The 20,780-nt window shown below is 36.4% G+C and overlaps 1 protein-coding gene and 1 pseudogene across 1 annotated transcript; one reads left to right on the forward strand and one right to left on the reverse strand.

Annotated features, from left to right (window-relative positions):
• The first annotated feature begins 94 nt into the window (after positions 1-94).
• On the forward strand, positions 95-13,137 carry LOC104588038 (protein STRUBBELIG-RECEPTOR FAMILY 8-like). The gene is made up of 16 exons (XM_010245837.3): positions 95-593; positions 887-1,019; positions 1,159-1,230; positions 1,328-1,393; positions 1,492-1,563; positions 1,677-1,748; positions 2,498-2,569; positions 2,686-2,751; positions 2,831-2,896; positions 2,982-3,304; positions 7,739-7,998; positions 9,587-9,858; positions 9,964-10,099; positions 10,743-10,882; positions 11,003-11,159; positions 12,681-13,137. Exons 1-16 carry the CDS (start codon positions 464-466, stop codon positions 12,831-12,833), a joined length of 2,190 nt encoding a protein of 729 aa, XP_010244139.1. The 5' UTR covers positions 95-463; the 3' UTR covers positions 12,834-13,137.
• A 3,578-nt stretch (positions 13,138-16,715) lies between these two features.
• Positions 16,716-18,347, reverse strand: LOC104588055 (pentatricopeptide repeat-containing protein At2g29760, chloroplastic pseudogene; annotated as a pseudogene).
• Between the last annotated feature and the right edge of the window lie 2,433 nt (positions 18,348-20,780).

The following is a 20,780-nucleotide window of genomic DNA, read 5'->3' on the forward strand; positions in this document are numbered from 1 at the left end:
TTAATAATGGCTTCCACGTAATAATCAGTCGCCACCAAGGGCATTTCTGTACTTCTGTACCGCATTTAAATGCGCCATTCGTGCTATTGATACACTTTCAGGTGGAGTAAGGACTCTGCGTCTGCGAGACGAGACGAGAGAGAGAGGGCCACAGTGCTCTTACTTGCTTACAAACAACTTTATACAAGTTCCGAGTTTCCAACCTCTGACCTTAATTATTTTCTTCGCTGTTTATATTTTTACTCTTTCCTGCCTTCAGCCTACTTTTGCCGACACCCTCTCTCCTTCTTAGTCATCCTTCTCGACACGGCCGAATCTTTACTCTCTTGTTTAATGGAGAAAACCAGAGAGGAAGAAGAAGATCTGATCTTTCTCAACTTCTTCTGTTCGTCTGTTCTCCCCCGATTGTCTTGCATGTGCGGTGGAAGAACACAGCGTCATCTGTAAAGCACTGTAAATCAAAATGGGGATGAATAGAGGGACCTTGCTATCCACCTCTCATTTCTTCGTTGTAACTTATGCTATTGCCGTAGTGGCACTCACTGTCATTTTCACTCTGCCTCTCGTTCGTTCAGCTACTGATTCTTCTGATGGTAATCTCTCTTCTTCTTTTAGTGGTTGGATTATTCGTTTATCTTCAGCTTGCGGTCGACCCGTCTCGATGAAGTTAATTCGGAAATGAGATGATATTGCCTGGTTTGAAGCCCAATGTTTCAGTAGCGAGGTTTTTATTTATTAATGGAGGAAGCAGAGGAGTTATAGTTGTCTCTGCCGATCTTATCTGTTTCGTTTTCTGTCTGCCTGTACATCTGTCTCTTTTCATTCTTTTATATAAATTGAGTTTTTATCAATTTACGGGGACTCAAACATCGGTGTCTGATTGCAGTTCAAGCTCTTCAGGTTCTATACAGTTCATTGAATAGTTCTCCTCTGCTAACCGGGTGGAAATCAAATGCTGGTGATCCATGTGGAGAATCATGGAAGGGCGTTACTTGTCAGGGGTCTTCCGTTGTTGCCATGTGAGTGTGTATTTTTCATGCATTTAATCCTTTTTTATTCCATCACTGAATTTGATGTAGCTATTAAGGTACTTTTTATTCAATCAATTATTTTTATTTATGTTGCTTCATTTTTCTATTTTTTCGGTGACCCTAACAGTCAGATTTCCGGGCTTGGACTCAGTGGAACCTTAGGATACATGCTTTCGAGTCTTTTTTCATTGAAAGCACTGTGAGCAAATCTGTCCCTTATTTCTATTTCTGCTTTTGGCATACTGAAATTTTAACCTTTTATTTTGACTAATTGTTCTTTTTTATTATTATTTTAGAGATTTAAGCGGCAACAACATTCATGATTCAATTCCATACCAATTACCTCCAAATCTTACGAGCCTGTAATGTTCAACCATTTAAATATTCCTTATTCTTTTCTTTTCTGCTTGCAAGTTGTTGGTTATTTGATGTTCAAATGCTTTCTTTTTGTATTACGCAGAAATCTTGCCAATAATAACTTAAGTGGGAATCTTCCTTACTCCATTTCTACTATGGTTTCGCTCAATTACCTGTAAGTGTCTTGTTTTGGGTGCTGTTGTATTTAATATGCTCATCTTTATTTGGATTACAATGTGGGCATTGAAATCCTAATGCCGCGGCCTTACTTTAACTCTTTGATTATAGGAACCTTGGCCATAACTCAATTTCCCAGTCAATTGGTGATATATTTGCAAATCTTCAAAGTCTCTCAGTTTTGTAAGATATTTCATTCCAGCTCTTTTTTTTCTCCCTTAAATTTTCATTCTTTCCTGCTTATTGCTTCTTCACAATCATGGACTTGTAAATAACAACCTTTGTTACAACATTGCGTTGCTAAGGGGCTCTGTGTTTTACATCTCTTTTTTAGAGGCCAACAGCTGTGATGTGTTCTTGTTATGGATATAGATATCGTTCAGTTTAATGTTTGATATGATGGTTGTCATGAGTGCCATTAGAAGAATAGAAACACAAACTCTGGAAAGCATTAGCTATTAGGAATTCTGTATAACAATTGCATGACACCACTTGAAAATTCTATTGGAGGTCAAGTATTGAAACTGCCTTTCCTTCTCAAAATAATCTTCCTCAGTATGTGTTTTCTGAAATTAGCTGCACATTTGATGCATCAACCAGTAGTCGTTTACCTTACTTTATGCTCAGACATTTTTCATCAGAGATATACTTGGAGTTATTGCATCTTAACAAAACATTTAAAGACATGTAAAACATAACTTTATAAAGTTATGCTATAAGAGGATCATGTGGTAACAGTTGTAAATGTATTTCTGGTATCCATACAAATCTATGCCTTTGTAGAGAAATGAAGTGATTCATATAATGCATTTATGGTATCTGTGCGCATCATATTTATTATACTTCTTTAGTTTTGCATTTATGGCTTTAAGTAACTTCTCCTTTTGAAAAAAAAAGTCATCATTGAACATTTGACATTTTCATGGATGCAGGGATCTTTCTTTCAACAACTTCAGTGGAAATCTTCCTAATTCCTTTGGTTCTTTGTCCAACCTTTCTACTCTGTGAGTTCAGATTTTGATATTTGACCAGGAGTGTAGGGCTAAGAAGTCAACTTTTGGGATTAGATTTGCAGATTTCTATTTTTTCCCAAATTTCATGACTTGTGAATTGGTGTCAGGTATTTGCAGAACAACCAGTTAACTGGTTCAATTAATCTTCTAGCAGATCTTCCTCTTGATAATCTGTAAGCTTCATCCTTTTCTTTTAATAATGTGTTTGCTTTTTCGATGGTTGTTATTTTGACATTTTCTAGTTTTTGGCAGAAATGTTGCAAATAACCATTTTACTGGCTGGATACCACGGGAATTTACCTCAATCCCAAGTTTTATGTAAGCTATTAGCATTGTTTCATTCATATTTGTTTTGGTATGTTTACTTTTTTTTCTTTTAATTTAAACAATTACAATAAAACAGATATGACGGGAACTCATTTGAGAATGGTCCTGCTCCTCCTCCACCGCCATATACCTCACCTCCCCCTGGTAGATCACATAATCATCATAACCATTCTGGATCAGGCACACATTCACCACGGGGATCTGGCAGACGAGCATCCAGTGACAATCAAAATGGTAAGAAGGGTTTGGCGGCAGGACCTTTAATAGGTATAATTCTTGGTTCAATATTGGTGGCTCTTTGTGCATTGCTGGCTTTAATCTTTTGCCTTCAGAAGGGAAAAAATGAGAAAGGAAGTAGTGCAAGAGCTTCTACAGGAACACCGGTTGGCACAGATACAGGTACTTTAATCTTCCACATGTTTTCTACTTTCTTTTTATTGATAGTAAATTTCCTCATTTCTCGAATACAATCTCACCTTTTTGTCCACACAAGGATGATTGATTACACTTTAGTCTGAAATTCTATATGATTTGGCTTCTACCCCCATCCAATATTAGCTTGAGATCCAACCTAACATGTAAAGCATGCAATATTGATTCCTTTTGATGTTATTTATGTCTTAAAGGAGAATTTATTAGTTGTCCTTTACAACCATGTCTTAAGGCTAAAGCAACTTGTACCTTTTCTTAAAAGATCATTTCAGTCAATTGCCTATTCTAACATATTGGAATATTTAAGAATTTCTAATATTTAATTGAATATTTTGTAAATCTACCATGAGTTTGATTTCATATTATTCTTAGGAAGTTGAAGTGTTGATACGAGTGTTCATGATACAACACATAACTCTTGAAAGTAGCTTTAACAAGTGTTTCGAGATCATCAACTACAATAACTGACATGCCTATATTATTCATTAGGGCATTGTCTTTTTTGGCTTTGTGTTACTAGGCAAACTCTTTATCTTTTGGGAAATAGGAATGTCTTGGGTCCTTCACATTCATATTTGTGGTCTAATACCTGTAAAACTTGCCAATTCTTGCACGCTGTTAAGACTTGTATTCATGACCCATGCTTAGGTGATATCCAGTTCAGAGAGTCGAATTGACCTTTAACAATTTGATGTTATGCCTCATATTAGGAGCTTTTTGTCTATCATTCAAAACTATACAGTTACAGTTCAAATTTCAAACACAACATTTTGATATTGCTTTATGTTTGGCCCAATTGATCTATATGTGAAATCCATTGAATGCTGGATCCAATCATGTGAATATGCATTATGTGACAAGTTATGGGCCTAGGGTCCAGACCTCTTATGAGCCCTGTATCCTCATGCCATAGAATTAGCTTCTTTAATTAATAACAACAAGAAAGAATGAAAGATACAGAATATTCAGCTGGGACTTACTCAAGCAGTTCAGAAAGTGGTGCCCCAATTCGTTTCCATTCTGTCCACTTGCTCCATAACAAGAGTCTCCAGACACATGACCTACAAGAGAATAACCTGAGATGTTCAAATGGGAAGATGCTTTTTGATTTTCTCTAATGCTTTTAGACAATCTGCAGTGTATGTTTCGCTTACCTTCAGGCTTACCTTCCCCTTGATTCTCATCTCTTCTAACTGGAAACTTTTTGTTTCTATCTTCAAGGATCTCCTCCACTGACCTGCCTGCACAAACTCCATTTCTCTAACGAACTCTAGCAAAGGATTCAACTTTCTCATCCAACAAGAGACATTCCATTAAACTTAACGGTCTTTTATTGTTTGGCTAATGAAAGCCCATTAGACTAAAAGACAGACCCCAAAAAAGACCATAAAAGCCCATATTGATCTATATCTGAGAAGCTACAAGTGAAATTTATGATCTACCCCCAGTGACTGAGCATTGACACAGGTATATTCTTCTTTTTTTTGGATTCCATGATTAGGATTCGCATTTTTTGGATGCCAAAAAGGTTTTAGACACCAGACACCTCTTAGACAGAGAAATCTACGACTAAAATTTGATAATCTCCTTGATTTTGCTAGGTTTTTGGATCATTGTTCTTCTTAGACAACTACATAGTAATTAGATTCCAATTTGGTCGTATTTCATTGAATTCCCTATTTTAGGGCTTTTAGGGTTTAAGTGAATATTTTTCTTGTGTTTCTAGGACCTTTGGCGGATTTGGTTCCCTAAGGATCTGGAATGCTAGGTTTGGTAAACTGAATCATGTTGATTTGCCACCTTGACTGTTGTTGAAGGAATTTGGGTTTTCTTTTGGATTTTTAATTTGGTTGTCAGAACTAAGTGGGAACCATGACCAATGTAAGTAATATATGTATGGTTATATCATATATGTTAAATTGCAATTTTTTCTTTCCCTACTTGATCTCAATATCACCAATGCAGAACGAATGAAGCTAGTGTTTTTTTTCCCGGAGTTGACGGCACAGAAGAATTGAAGAGGAATGAGAGATATGGCTTCCTAAATTTTCATGTTTTCCCTTGAGATAAATTTAATGGTATTCATCGATTTTAATCAATCAAATAAAAATCAGTAATCTTGAAAAATTAGTACAATTGGGTATGTATCCATCTTTCTCTGTCATGTGGTTGTTTTTTCCTCTCTTTTGCATGGGGGATGGTGGGTTTCTTTTAATTGAGAAAAGTTTATTGAAACTGCATTCTGATTATCCATTGAGTTGTCTTCAACATAAAGGTTAAGTATAGAAGCCTAGAACAAATGAAGAATATCAAGTTTGTCATTGATCTTTTATTTACTTATTTTTGGATTAAGCATCATTGGTTCTTTTTTTTATCAATAACTCAAGCATTTTATTAATTAAACTAGGAAGAAAATGTACCACCCATTAAATACAAACAAAGACTATGAGAGATAAAAACCTATTCTCTCTCCCCCAACAATCCAATTCCATTACAGTTATGCCCAGAACAGAGATTCCCTCCCCACCCCTACTTGGCTAAGGCATCCGCTACAGAATTAGCACTTCTCTCAACCCACCCAACATTTATATCCACTTCTCTCAACCCCGAATTAGAACTTTTTCTTATCATTGATTCTTTATATATTTCAGATTATTGTGTATAGCTTTACGACATATACTTTACCAGCAATGAAATTTGTATGTTTTACCTACTTCGACCAAGGGAACTTTTCTAGTTTTTGTTGGGCCTAGGGTCCAGACCTCTTATGAGCCCTGTAGCCTCACGCCATAGAATTAGCTTCTTTAATTAATAACAACAAGAAAGAATGAAAGATACAGAATATTCAGCTGGGACTTGCTCAATCAGTTCAGAAAGTGGTGCCCCAATTCGTTTCCATTCTGTCCACTTGCTCCATAACAAGAGTCTCCAGACACATGACCTACAAGAGAATAACCTGAGATGTTCAATTGGGAAGATGCTTTTTGATTTTCTCTAATGCTTTTAGACAATCTGCAGTGTATGTTTCGCTTACCCAAATTCCAACCTAATCCTATTTCTTTGACTCTTAAAGCGGTTACTAAGTGCAAGAAAATGCCAAGGTTTAGGTCCATATCCAGTCAAGTAGTCCACCCCTCCCAAGACCCAGTATAGCCAGGACTGACAATAGGCAATAGCTCTTTAACTCTTTAAGAAGAAGAGGCTTCTAGATTAAAGGAGAGACATTGCCTTGGTCAGTGTTTTGGAAGTGAGAAATGTAACTGCAAGGGATTCCTAGAGCTTGAGGCATAAGTAACAAGGCTTACACATGCTTGAATGAAATGTGGTGCCACTTTAAAAAAGAAGCCAAAGAAAAAAAAAACTTAATATACAAGAATATGCAAATCTAAGTTCTGAAAGAAGTAATATATCTCGGTAAGCCTGTTGGCTCAATTTGCAGTATTTTTTTTTTTTGGATCTCATATGGCAGCATGTTATTAACATGAAAGTTGTAACCTTGAACATTCAAGTCCTAAAGTGGCCTACCTGTTTATAATTCATTAAAATATGGAAGCAAGTCAGGTAAGGTGCACCCCACAAAATGAGACTCACCTGTGAGTGTAGGAATGGCAATTAGAAACACTGGCCTTGGCAATTAGAAACTGGAGCCTTTAGGGATAGCTATGTGACTTTTGTTCCATAGTTCTTATCTATGGGTGAAACTAAGAAGTTTTATGATAACCAAAGTCTTGAAATTAGGGTCTTTACTCACCTAAAAGTCTGCAGTTAGACATTTGCATGCACTATCTTTATTATTTTGAAAAAGTAAATGCTGACATAAAGATATATCAATCTTAAAGTACATTGTATATCAAGGGAGGTAGGAAGTTTGATTATACAGCTAAGAACATCCTTCACTTGGAGTTGGACTCGGCAATCAGTGAATACCTTTGCCAATTCCTTGGCAAAGTAGGGAGCAAACAGAAGCCGGCTTCTTTGGGGGGTTGCAATGGTGGGGGATCATGGGTGATTGTTTGTAAAATTGAAAATGTTTGGCTTAGGAATAAATCCTAACCTAAATCACTCTGGGGTGCCAGGCACATTCAGACCTTGTGTACTATTACCATTTTCTTTATTCTTTCTTTCAAAGCTAACAATAAAAAAACAGCATTCTTAAAGTATCTATGCAACATAAGAATGTGCAAGTTGTCACCATTGTAGATACCAGGAAATTGGTAGAATGTTATATTGTGAATGAATTTGGACATGATCTGATTAAGGGAAAAAACTATAAAAATTTTAATCAATCTATCATATTAAAACTGGAACTCTAAACACAAATGGTGATTTTCAAAAGGTTAGGATGATGAAAACTCTCTCATGACATGCATCCTGACATTTTCCCGCCTTTTGATTTTGTAGTAATTAACACAGAGCTTCAAGAGGAAAAGTTCAGAAGTATGGCTAGCGTTACAGATTTGAAGCCCCCACCTGCAGAAAAAATGGTAGCTGACAGGGTATATGGGCAAAATGGATCTATTAAGAGGGTAAAATCACCTATTACTGCTACTCCTTATACTGTGGCATCTCTTCAAACAGCAACAAACAGCTTTAGTCAGGAGTACCTTATTGGTGAAGGTTCCCTTGGTCGTGTTTACAGAGGAGAGTTCCCTAATGGAAAGGTAATGAGTTGTTCTTCATTGGTAATTTTCTTTTTGCATTTTGTTGTTCTCTCTAGAATTGATCATAGAAGAACCTCTAGGAAACAAGTTACACAATACTTAATAATAAGTCAATAATTTGATGTGACAATAGCAAATGGTTGGAGCTAAGTTTGAAAACTTCCTCTTCCACTTTCATTTCAACTATCCTTCCACATCTTCTATCATTTTACGCCATTTCTTCCTCTAGTACGCATGTTCTATCCTTTCCTTTGTTTTGTTGATTGAACAACACATTTTCTTTTATGCTCAAGATGAAACTTCCTTGGTTACTTAACAGGGAAACATGAAGGAAAATTGGTAAATGCAGGCAGAGATGTCAATGGGTTGGGTTAAATGGTAAAGCTGCCTTGACCTGGGTTCTGGTCAACCTTGATTAGGTTTCTAGTCAGGTTCAGGTCAAGTGGGCCTGGTCCACAATCCACATCAGGTTAGGTTGAAGGAGACCCACCACAATTTACATTGTTAAGTCATGTTGTCAGTGTTAATAACTTAATATTGCTAGTTTTGATGTTTTGGTGATATTCTTCCACGAAAATCTCTCTTCTTTGTTAGGAGAAGACTTCAAATTATGTTTTTCCCTTTAAATGAATCCTAAAATTATGTTTATCATAACCCTTTGCGAATATACACCAGATGACAGATATTTACAATAAAATATTCATGAATTTCAATGACAAGTGACATAGTAACATTGAAAAACTTATAAATGTAACCTTCACTAAGAATATGGTTACTGTTCACAGATCAATTCAGGTTGGAACCAGTTGTGACCCTATAGGGTTGGGTCAGGTTCAGTAATCATGTTCTAATTGATTGGGTTGGATTGGAATGTCTTTGGGTCAGGTGTGGGTTGACCTGAACCTGACCCATTGACATCCCTAAATGCAGGGAAAAATATGCAACCAAGGGCACATTAAAAGAAGCCAGTGTGGTTCTGCATTGTTTTGGAAGCAATTTTATTTGGGGATTTTTGTGTGTTTATGCAATATTGTGGAAGCTGATTACTTCATATGAAATTCAACTTTGGCAATGGTGGTGCTATATGCCCCAGTTTGATGTCACTGGTTAAGCCCAAGCTACCTGTCACTACCAATAAAATAAATAAATAAGGCAATAAGTAGCTAGCAACATTTTTATTGGTAACTGATCAGCAATAAGGTATAGAGAAGAAGATAAGAAGTACAGCTATACAAAATAATGAATAAAACAAATAAGATTAGAGTTAGTGAGGGCTAGTCCTGACATTTTACACTATCCACAGGAAAATAAGCTCAAATATCTGAAGAATTACAACCCTTACCCAGGGGTTTTGGCCGCCAAAATAGTTCCTGTCTTACAGTTCACTCCCTAGCAAGTGAATTGGTTAAAGAATTTGCTGATCTTTGTATCCATCTGAACTAATTTTGAATTACTTCATGCTGTGTCGATCTTTGTCCTTGATTATTTTTCTTTACAATCAATTCCATTCTCTTTCATTTACTTACAATTCTTGTAGCTCATCTTTTCAAGCAATAACCTATTGACTGCAATGTGTTTGGTGATCTAGGTACTGGCTATCAAAAAGATTGACAGTGCAGCACTGTCATTACAGGAGGAAGATAATTTTCTTGAAGCTGTCTCAAACATGTCACGCTTGAGGCATCAAAATATTACCACTTTGGTGGGGTACTGCACGGAGCATGGGCAGCGTCTTCTTGTTTATGAATACATTAGCAATGGGACTCTGCATGATATGTTGCACTTTTCTGATGATGGCAGCAAGAGACTCACATGGAATGCACGTGTTAGGGTAGCACTTGGCACAGCTAGGGCCTTGGAGTAAGTTTCCTTTTCTTTTTTTGGATATTTAATTATTTATTTATTGTGTGGTTTGTATATTGTTGTTGAAAGTTCCATTTCCAAATCTTGAAATCTTCTCTTTAGGTATTTGCATGAAGTATGTCTACCTTCAGTTGTACATAGAAACTTCAAGTCAGCAAACATTTTACTTGATGAAGAGCTCAATCCCCACTTATCTGATTGTGGGCTGGCTGCCTTGACACCAAACACTGAGCGGCAGGTAAGATAAGTGGCGCTAGACATTGTTGTCCATGATGGCTATATATGATACCTGGATACCTGTATATGCCTAGTGTACTAGTGTTGGATACAATACTTGTAGGATATGATACTGGATACTGCATGGATAGTTAAATGCTTCTAGATGCACTCTATAGCATTGACACTTTTAGAATATGTAAAATGGTATGTTTAAACAAATTATACTATGAAGAAATCTGCACATCTTAGAAATTAATTAAATGTGGAAAGACATAAATCTTTAGAAATGACATTTAGCTTCAAAACTAAATGTCATACTTGAACACATTTCTGAGATTCCCATACTTGTGTCTATGTTCAGCATTTTAGGACATGGAGAATCATATCCATATTCAGTATCTGTGTCTGTGTCCATATCTGTACCTGGTCATTATAGATGCATTGTCCCCTTGATACATATTTCTCAGCTTTACATCTTTGTTTACAATGACATAATGACCTTAACATTTGAGAAAAACTCTTGGATGAGTCTATTTGAGGATTAACCTACTGATTATTTTATGGTTTTACCTACTGATTATTTATGACTTTCCAAAGTAATGATTTATGACTTTCTGAAGTAATGTCTGCAGAAGTTTAAATTCCATCATTGTATTTGACAGGTTTCAACTCAGATGGTTGGTTCATTTGGTTATAGTGCTCCTGAGTTTGCCATGTCCGGAATTTACACTGTAAAAAGTGATGTGCATAGCTTTGGAGTAGTGATGTTAGAGCTGTTGACAGGTCGGAAGCCACTGGATAGGTAAATTTCACCCGACATCATTGCATGGCCAAGTTTGTTCTGGAATTATCTTCATGCTTTCTTCAATCTGTTGATGGGTCTCTCTCTCTCTCTCTCTCTCTCTGTATTCTCCATGTTTAGTTCGAGGGTAAGATCAGAACAGTCTCTTGTCAGATGGGCTACTCCTCAACTTCATGATATTGATGCTTTAGCAAAAATGGTTGATCCTGCACTAAATGGCATGTACCCTGCGAAGTCCCTCTCACGCTTTGCTGATATCATTGCCTTATGTGTTCAGGTATGATGAATTCTCTGCTGAAGAGTTCAATGATATTTCAATATACCATTTACATGAGAATTCCTGTGTTCTTACTGTGAACATCTTCATCTCTACATTCATGACACTTGGTGTGACTTTAATTTTGTTAAGGGCCCGCGAATAGGATCTCGTCACAGGTCGGTTAACGGGAAAAACTTCTTGATTTCCCTTTTCTCGAGGAACCTATCTTTAGAGCCTTAACCAACTCTCCTCTGCTCTTTCTTGACTGAAAATATTGATGATTTTATTGAATATCATCTGCTCCTTTAAATAGGAATTACAAGAAGGTAAGAGTCCTTCTTTAGGAAAACTACCTAACAAACATTTATCTTTAAATAGGAAATAATAATGCTACTGCCTAATTAATAGAAAAATATTTAAAATGGAAATCTTAAAATTTATCTAAGAGATACAATAGGAATACTGAATTTAACGCCCATTACTGCTGCTGTTTCCGGCTGTACTTCTTTCCAATAAAAGCATCCACAACAAATTTCTACCAGATCATTTTACTAAAGGAAAAAAAAAATCATTTCTGCTCTGTATAAACACTCCTCAGTTGGGAAAGAGTACAAATACAAATATGTACAGTACAAATAGATACAAAATACAAGATTTTGCATTCTACATATTTGTATTTGTACTCCTTCCAAACTGAGCCTTGACACATGATAGAAGATATCTGTGCAAATACTATGATCATTCTGAACAAAAGACAGTTCTATTAACAACTCGAAGTTGTAACTTTTGGTTTCTGTCACGTCATGTTCCACTAGTGAGTTGATATCAAGGTTTATGGATGTTATGGATTTGTAGAATTTTAGGCTGTAGCCCAAGGAGAAAATTACTGCCCGCTGTATATAGAAAGCTAGGTTGGATGAAAAAATGGTTTAGTGCTAGGGGAATAGTGAATACAGAGGAGTGAGGATAGTTGTGAACTTAAGCGGTTGACGAAAAAACTTTGCTACTTGAATGAAGACACAGACATCATTAGGAACACCCCACTGCCGAACTGGACACATAACAAGCTCTGTATTAAGGTTTGATTTTCTTTTTTTTTGTTAAGCCTGATTATGCGTTTGTCAGTGGAATGCTCCCAAAACGTTTATATCGAATGCAGAAAAAAGGTCCTTGAGATTCATCCTACAGTTTCCCTTCTTTGGCGGTCAGATTTGTTCCTCAGTGCGCCTCAAACCAACCTCACAGTGCATCGCAGCTGTGCATTAAAAACATTCCGGTACTTAATGTTGTCATTCATGGGAAGATGTTCTTAATGCATGGCTGCGATGCGCTGTGAGGTCTGTGAGGAGCAAATCCGAATTCTTCTTTGGCAAATTAAGCATTAAATTTCCTTTTAAATACTTCCTTTACAGTATCTTTTCATTTTTATGTTACCTCTCTTTGCCTCATTATCTCCAACTCCAAGACTCCACCAACTAGACTATCTGGTATCTCATTGTCCAAATCATAATCTAACCATGGTTTCTGACTTTTCTGTAGCCTGAGCCAGAGTTTCGGCCTCCCATGTCCGAAGTTGTTCAAGCACTGGTCCGTTTGATGCAAAGAGCAAGCGTAGTCAAGAGACGATTAAGTGATGATTCGGGTTTCATCCATAAGATGCCAGACTATGAGGCTGTCGAGATGTCATTTTAATTTTTAAGTATCTCAGCAACCATTCCACGTGGGTAGCATGTGGCATTTGCAATTTTGTATACAAACATTCAAAAGTTCAGTGCAAATGAAGAAGAAACAACAAATGGTCGAAGACAGAGATGGGGTGATCGTGATCTCAGTGAGATGGATGAGCAGACAGCGATGAACAAATGTTCCAATATGCAAACCAAAAGATGTATATTTTAATAACAAAAGCCTCGGTTGTATCTAAATTTTATTGGAGCCTTCGGATGTACACTCTGGTCTCTGCATACTTTCGAGTAAAATAACATCGTTGACTAAAGCATGATTTTCAGAATATACAAAGTCAAAGATTCCTTTGGTCGGCAACTTGGTTATGATGGTGTCTGGTAGCATTTTAGTTCCCAGGCCCGACTCAGATCCCGCCCCTGCCCGTCAGACACGCTAACCTAATCCTACATGAAACTGAAAATAAGAAATACATAATAAAAACTACTTGATCACCAGATGCAATATATTATGGTCTAGGACTCTAGGTCTATACAACATATATCGGTCTGTATCGATTGATACATATCACTGATATGTCCCTACAGGGATTATATCGGGTCAGTTACTGGTTCAAAGGGTAGTCAGGTCTTAAACCGATTTTTCTAAATCGATTTCAAAAAAAATAAGTAAATCATAAAAAAAGCACTGACACAGGCCGATACGCCCTATCGGCATATCGGCTCGTCGTGCCATGTTTTGTGGATAAGATGCTAATCTTACTCGTGCCTCTACCCTCCATACCATTGATCAGCCTACATTAACTTAACCTTTGTTGAATTTACCTGGATACCTACATTTCTTCTGATACGGGTGTTTTTTGTAACTTGCCAACATGAAGCTCATAAGCTTAATTTATGTAATATATTTATTTTTTATATGTATAATAAGAAAATAATTTTTTACATGAAGTGTCAAGCTTGATTCAAGCTCAATTCCATTCAAGGCTTATGCTTTTTTGTCAAACTGAGCTTGAATAATCTAATATTCAGCTCAGCTTGACTGGTAACTATTCCTCCTAATACAGCCACCATGTCGTGTTTGGAACTTTGGATATGTGCCCATTTTACATAGCTAGACAAAGAATCCATGTGTCCTAAAAAAAAGAGATACAATGTATACTTTGTCTTTTCTCCTTGACAAACTCAATCTGACTTCATTAGAATTTTGTGAACCCATTCATTAGATGTTGGTTAGACATTATTTTTCACTAGACTTGCTCATGGGTCAGGTAGCTGATAGACTGGTGGACTGGCCCTAGGCTCAAGTTCGGGCCCTAAACGTTAGGTTCGATTATTTTTTGGACTAGGCTTGGGCTTTTTTCAAATAAGCCTGGCCTGAGACCAACCTGATAATATTATATATAATAAAAAATATAATATATTATTAATAATATATAATTAATATATTATAATCAAGGTTCAAAATTTCATTATGTATCGGCCCGTATAGGCCGATACATATCGTATCTTTGAGGTTCAGGCACAGGGAACGGTACCAAATCTTTAGTACCGTTCCTTTTCGTCGTTCCGGAAATGTATCGTGTCCTTATCGATAACGTTTTGGTGAGTATCGGCCTATTTCGGTGAGTATCAGTCTATTTCCAAGATCCAACAAGTTTTTCAAAATTGTTAAAAAATGAGTGAAAATATGTATGTTTTTTCAATTTTTTTACAATCTCGGCCAATGTTTTTGTGTTTTTTTAGTTTGGATTCTTAGAAACATCTTTGTGTATGTTGATATGTTATTCTTGTGCAAAAAATCCCATTTATTTTGCTCCTATATGTAGATATTTGTGAATATTTGAAAATTTTCTAGAATATTAAAAATCTGAAAGAAATGAAAATTTTAGGTTTTTTTTTTTTGTGATCTACCGCTAAATATTGATTATGTTGTAGATCTATGGATGATCTATCATGTCCATAGATCAATTTAAATTTCTTCTAAATAATTGATTTTTTTTATTTTTTTAAATTTTAGAATAATATAAAATATATAAATAATTTATTCAGTTTTTTTGTGATCTAACTCTATAGGTTGAGTATGTTGTAGAGCTAAGAATGGCATCAATATATTGAAATATCATATGAAAATTTTAATTTGTTTTTAGATTATAAATATTTATTTATTTCTCTAATTTTTTGCTATGATAAAATTCTAATAATAAATATTTACAATAAATATATGGATGATCTATTATGTTCATAAACTCATTCAATTTTTCTGTTACATATTTATTTTTTAAATTTTAGTTTAATTTTTAGAATAAAAAATGCAAAATAATTATTTTAATAAAAATAAATAATTATTTAGTTTTTAGAATGAAATATACAAAATAAGTATTTCATCTATTATGCCCATAAATTCATTCAAATTTTCTGTTACATATATACTTTTTTTAATTTTAATTTTATTTTTAGAATAAAACATGAAAAATATTTATTTGAATAAAAATAAATAATTATTTAGTTTTTAGAATAAAACATGCAAAATAATTATTAGTTTTACAATAAAAATAATAGATGTCCATGAAGCCATCAAAAAAAATATTTGTTTAACTTTTAGAATAAAACATGCAAAATAATTATTTGAGTAAAAATAAATAATTATTTAAAAAATACGAAAAAATGTTTGATTCAGTAATTACAAATTTTACATAATTATTTGATTCAATGATTGTTAATTGCTTAAATGGATTAGATAACACTTGGAAAATGTTTAAAACAATTAAAAATATTTTTTAGTAATATTTAAAAATAGTTAAAAAATACAAAATAAAAGACATTGATATATTTCACATGATAATCTATAATTTGAATGTGATTATAATTGTGGCCTCGAAAATATGAAAACAGTTATTATTTGTCTAATTGGATATTTGTACTAGATAATAATGGAAAAATATTTAAAAAAATAAAAATTTTCATAATAACAATTGAAAATTAATTTACTAACACATTAACACTTAAAATTGGATAATTTATATAATAATTGAACTTTTATGTGATTCATGACTTCATGTAAAGTTTTAACTTTTAAACATTATAATGGGATTCAAATGTTGAATTTGTAAATTATAATAGATTTAAAATTTGAAGTTGGAACTCGGAAGATTGGAACTGAATTAAGTATTTTATTAAATAATATGTTTTTGTTCCCGTTTGTTGATTATAATATGTTTTTTTTATAAAAACCCATTAAAACACATGATTTTTATGTATAAATAGTTCATTTAAGTCTTATATTTAGTGATATTGATGTTTATTTATGATTTATTAGAGTATTTATAGCATTTCCATGTGTTCTCATGCGTATCTTAATTTTTCGTCCGTATCCATGCGTATCCAAAACGTATCCCGATATGCCTTTTAAATTTTCCCTTCCGATACGCATAGCGTTTCTGATACTTTGAACATTGATTATAATATATCTGTCCAGATTGGCTTCAGGCTTTATATAAGGACTGCGCTTGAGCTCAAGATCTAGGCCTGATGGTGGGGCCAGACTTAGGCTCGGGCCTGATTATTTTTTGTTAATAAAGAGTCAAAGCCTGGCCCTAACCCAGCTCAACCTGTGAACATGTCTATCTTTCACTACTACGAGTAGTGGAGTTTGTGGGTTATTTGAATTTTTAAAAATAGAAAATTACTTATATGGCTATTTAAGTAAACCCACAACCAAGTCAGTTAAGAAGCTGAATGTAACATGGGCATCTTCTTTAACTCAAGCTCATGCATAGCACGGGTCACTTATAGTGTATCTAAAGTTGGTGTTTACACATAATTTGGTATCTACAAGCATCTGCTATTTAAACTTCCTCTAGCTCTGTATGATTAGGCCTGGTTTTCTAGATTAGCCTGACAATGCTGTTTGGATGTTCAGTGAACCCAACACGGGTAAAATCTCTTTAATTTCTGGGTGAAAACTCTTTCCGACATGGAACTCATGCACATTTCCTTGAAGGTCAATGCAACTCCATCCACGACGATTTTCAACTCCGATCTCCTTCATCTTCTTTCGGACTTCCATAACTTCATCCCATTTGTTACCCGCAGCTAACATTCCAGAAAATAGAATATAAGCACCCCCATGAGATGGATCCAACTCTAGAATCCGTTGTGTGGCCAATTTGCCAAGCTTGAGATTACCATGGACTTTACAGGCACTAAGCAGAGCACCCCAAATAACCACATCTGGCTTCACAGAGGAAGTCTTAATGAAACCATGGGCCTCGTCTAAAAATCCAAGTCCTCCCATCAGATGGACCATGCATGAAACGTGTTCAGCTCGAGGAGCAATACCATGGGCCGTGGTCATCAATCTGAACCACTTCTGTCCTTCTTCCAACCACCCAGCATGAGCACATGCAGACAAAATTGCGACAAAAGTTGTGCTATCTGGTGCCAACCCACCTTTCGCCATATTGCAGAAGATCTTAAGGCACTCTGAAGCTTTCCCGTGAATTGCTAGTCCTAACATCGTAACATTGTAACAGACTAGGTTTTTCTTTGAGATTTCATTGAACACTTGTTGCGCAGTGTCCAAACACCCACACTTCACGTACATATCAACAAGTGAAGTGCTGAGGACAACATCAGATTTGATCTTTTCTTTGTCCAAGCTCGAGTGAATCTGTCGCCCTAAATCCAGAGAACCCATATGGGCACAGGCAGTAACAGCACCTGTAATTGCAGTGTCATTCGCGATGATCCCTTTAGCCTTCATCTCGCTGAATAGCAGCAGCGCTTCCTTGAAAGCACCATTCTGCACGTACCCATTAAGCAATGCACTCCAAGAGATCTCATTCTTCACTGGAATCTGGTCGAAGAGTTTCCTGGCTTCGTCTGCGTTGCCGGCCCTCCCATACGCAGAGACCATGGAATTCCAAGATACCACATCCTTGTCTACCATTTCGTCGAAATGTTTACGGGCATCAATAATGCTCCCGCACTTCGAGTACATATCAATCAAAGCATTGCTCATGTAAGAGTTGAACCCAACCTTACATTCTCGAACCAAAGATTCTAATCTCCTAGACAGATGTAAATCTCTCAATTGAGCACATGCGGTGAATACTGCAACAACAACGACTTCGTCAAACATTACTTGCTCCTCTCTCATGAGAAAGAAAAGCTCCACAGCCTCTTTAGCACGACCACTCCGAACATAACCATTGAGCACCACCGTCCACGAGATCAAATCTCTCTCGGGTAGTTCATCAAATACCTTTCTTGCATAATCAACAGGCCCGCAGCCAGAGTAGCCAAGAATCAATGAATTCAACACAAAAACATCAGAACAAAACCCGAGAATGAGAACCTGACAATGAAGACCCAATAAAACCTCTAAGGTACCCAGATCAGCAGCCGCCTTGGAAACAAAAGAGAAAGTAATCCAATTGGGTTTAGCCCCCTTCAGCAGCATCTCTTTGTATAAAGCAATTGAAAGTTCAAAATCTCTTGTTTTGGAATAAACTCTGATCATAGTATTCCATGTGAACGTATTGGGTTTCTGAATTTGATCGAACAAAAGACGGGTGTAATGGGAATTAGGTGAATCCAGATGGCTAATGGTTTCAAGGATCTTGGTTAAATATAGGTTATCCAGAGAGAGTCCAGATCTGAAAATTTGAGCGTGAATTTGTTTTAATGCGCCACGGTGGTGCAAGCTTCGAGAAGAGAAGAAAGACATGGGTGTTTGAGTATTAGCTTGCTGGCTATGGATTTACTCATTAGTCAACACAAAAAATGCAGTTTAGCGCCGAAACGAGGTTATATAAATAATGAATTTGCACCTGGATTAGTAAATGGGCTAAATTTTTAAAAAACTATTTTATCCTTTATTCTTCTTCAAAATTTCAAAATAAAACCTTTGTTGTCTAAGTCTAAGAATCAGCGTCTTTTGCTTTTTTCCGTTGGATATTCTGCTGGTCACGAGATGCTACAAGACTACGGTTCACTGTCCTATTCCGCCACTGCCGCTGCAACTCAAACCAGTGGTGGTAGCAGTCCCTACCTTCTCCTTCGGTCTCCTTTTATCATTTTCTCCTGCCTCTCCTTCATCCCGCTTCTCTCTCTTTCCTCTTCCCTCCTCTCCCTCTTTCTCTTTCTTCTTCCTCTCCTTCTTGTTGGTGACAGTTCAACTTATCCTCTACCTTTGTTTCCCGGTTACAGAAGAGAACCAGTCCAGCTAGGGGAGAGAGTAAGCAAAGAGAGTGATAGAGAGGGAATAAGAGGGAAGAGAATGAGGAAGAGGGGAGAGAGCGATGGTTCACCAATACCGAAAGTCGCAGTGGCTGCGGTGGAGCTTCAGAACGAGTGAGCAGAACAGAGTAGTTTCAGGACGCGATCATGGTCGCCGGCGTTGATTTTTACAGATGGGTCAGGTTTTATACAAATATTGGCTGCCGGCGTTGATTTTTTACAGATGGAAAACAGTGAGCAGAACGAGTGACCAGAAAGATTGCAGATAGGTCAGGTTTTATACAAATATTGGCTGCCGACGTTGATTTTTACAGAAATCATGGTCTCCGGCGTAGTTCCAGGAACCGATCATTGTTTTCCAACGGGAAAATCCCAGAAAAAGGTACCCTGTTTTGCTACTATGGTCGTTGCATCAACGGCAACTATAGCGAAAACGGGTTAAGAAGACAATGAATCCGGGTCGGATTCTAGAAATTTTGTACAGGAAGATGCTTACATACACACATAGCTCACTTTCAGACTTATTTTTGACATCTAGGTGTTTGTGTGTGTGACTGTGTGGAGTTGTCATCTATTACCAGGAAACGCAGCCTTGATTTTCAACCTCCTTAATGAGGTTCTAATATTGATTACCAAAAAAAAGCTGGAGCTTTAATATGAAAAACCAACGATGACGAGGGCTGCATTTCGGTGAGAGACCACATCTTCGGTGGGTTTTTCAGTATCCGAGCTAAAGTTGCAATGGCGAAAGGGGCCGATGGTGGATGGGGTTCCCGCCGCTGGTTATAAGGGGACGAGAAAGGGGTAATATTGGATTTTAAAAAAATTTAAACGTGGTATCATGATAGAATTAATCAATTGTCAGTCAGAGGTGACATTAATCAATTTTAAAACAATGTGGATACATTTAGTCAATCAATTAAACAATAAGAATAGTACAAAAAATTTATCCATTAATTATTTATTAACCCAGGGACGGGAAGATGCAAACCAAGCCCATCTTCGAACCGATCAAATAATACCAGAAGTACTTGATACCCATTACTCTAAAGTAACAAACAAAGAAAAATAGAAAAGTCAAATGCTGTATAGAATGTTTTACTTATTTGGTGATTTTGATAGTTGCCGTCGGAATTGCTTGACAAGTATTAATTCTTTATTTTATATAATGTGTTTTATATTTTTAAATAATGTTTTTATTATTTTTGTCTTTCAATATGAATTAGCAAAATATGTAATTTTCATTTAGAAGGATAGTGATGGAGGGTGATTTGGCCCGACCTCGTAGCTCATGTATACGAGGGCGTGACCTTGCTCAAACAATGACTCAGTATGACAGTACAATGAATGTGAGCACAACTCAGTGGGGAAGTCCCACTGAGTTCAACACGGCAATTCGGCAGGTAAACTACTTGCCAAAAGCCGCTTCGCCCGCACCTCCCCCCTGGGAGTTCTTCCTCTTTCCTCTTATTTCAAGTACATCTCAAGAGTCACGCGAGCGCCCGCTAGGAGTGACCAGATTATGCTACATCATTTGGCGCCATCTATGGGAAACGCTTCAAAAAGCCTTTCCCTCTAAACTCTTTCAGTTCTTTCTTCTTCCTTGAAACAATCCAACGCTCATGGCGTCCTCTAGCAACGTCGGACGAAGCACGGAAATGGATAACTCTAGGGAACAACCCCAGCTTCCCACTGTCTCTATCAGACAGTTCAC

This window comes from Nelumbo nucifera, chromosome 1, assembly GCF_055504915.1.
Source record: "Nelumbo nucifera cultivar China Antique chromosome 1, China Antique-T2T, whole genome shotgun sequence".
In the NCBI taxonomy this organism is placed as follows: Eukaryota; Viridiplantae; Streptophyta; class Magnoliopsida; order Proteales; family Nelumbonaceae; genus Nelumbo; species Nelumbo nucifera.

Bases quoted from the DNA above. Each gene is read 5' to 3' on its own strand.
- LOC104588038 (XM_010245837.3), top strand. From the start codon at position 464: ATGGGGATGAATAGAGGGACCTTGCTATCCACCTCTCATTTCTTCGTT. The intron at 594-886 runs GTAATCTCTCTT...GTCTGATTGCAG, and splicing joins AGCTACTGATTCTTCTGATG to TTCAAGCTCTTCAGGTTCTA. The intron at 1,749-2,497 runs GTAAGATATTTC...TCATGGATGCAG, and splicing joins CTTCAAAGTCTCTCAGTTTT to GGATCTTTCTTTCAACAACT.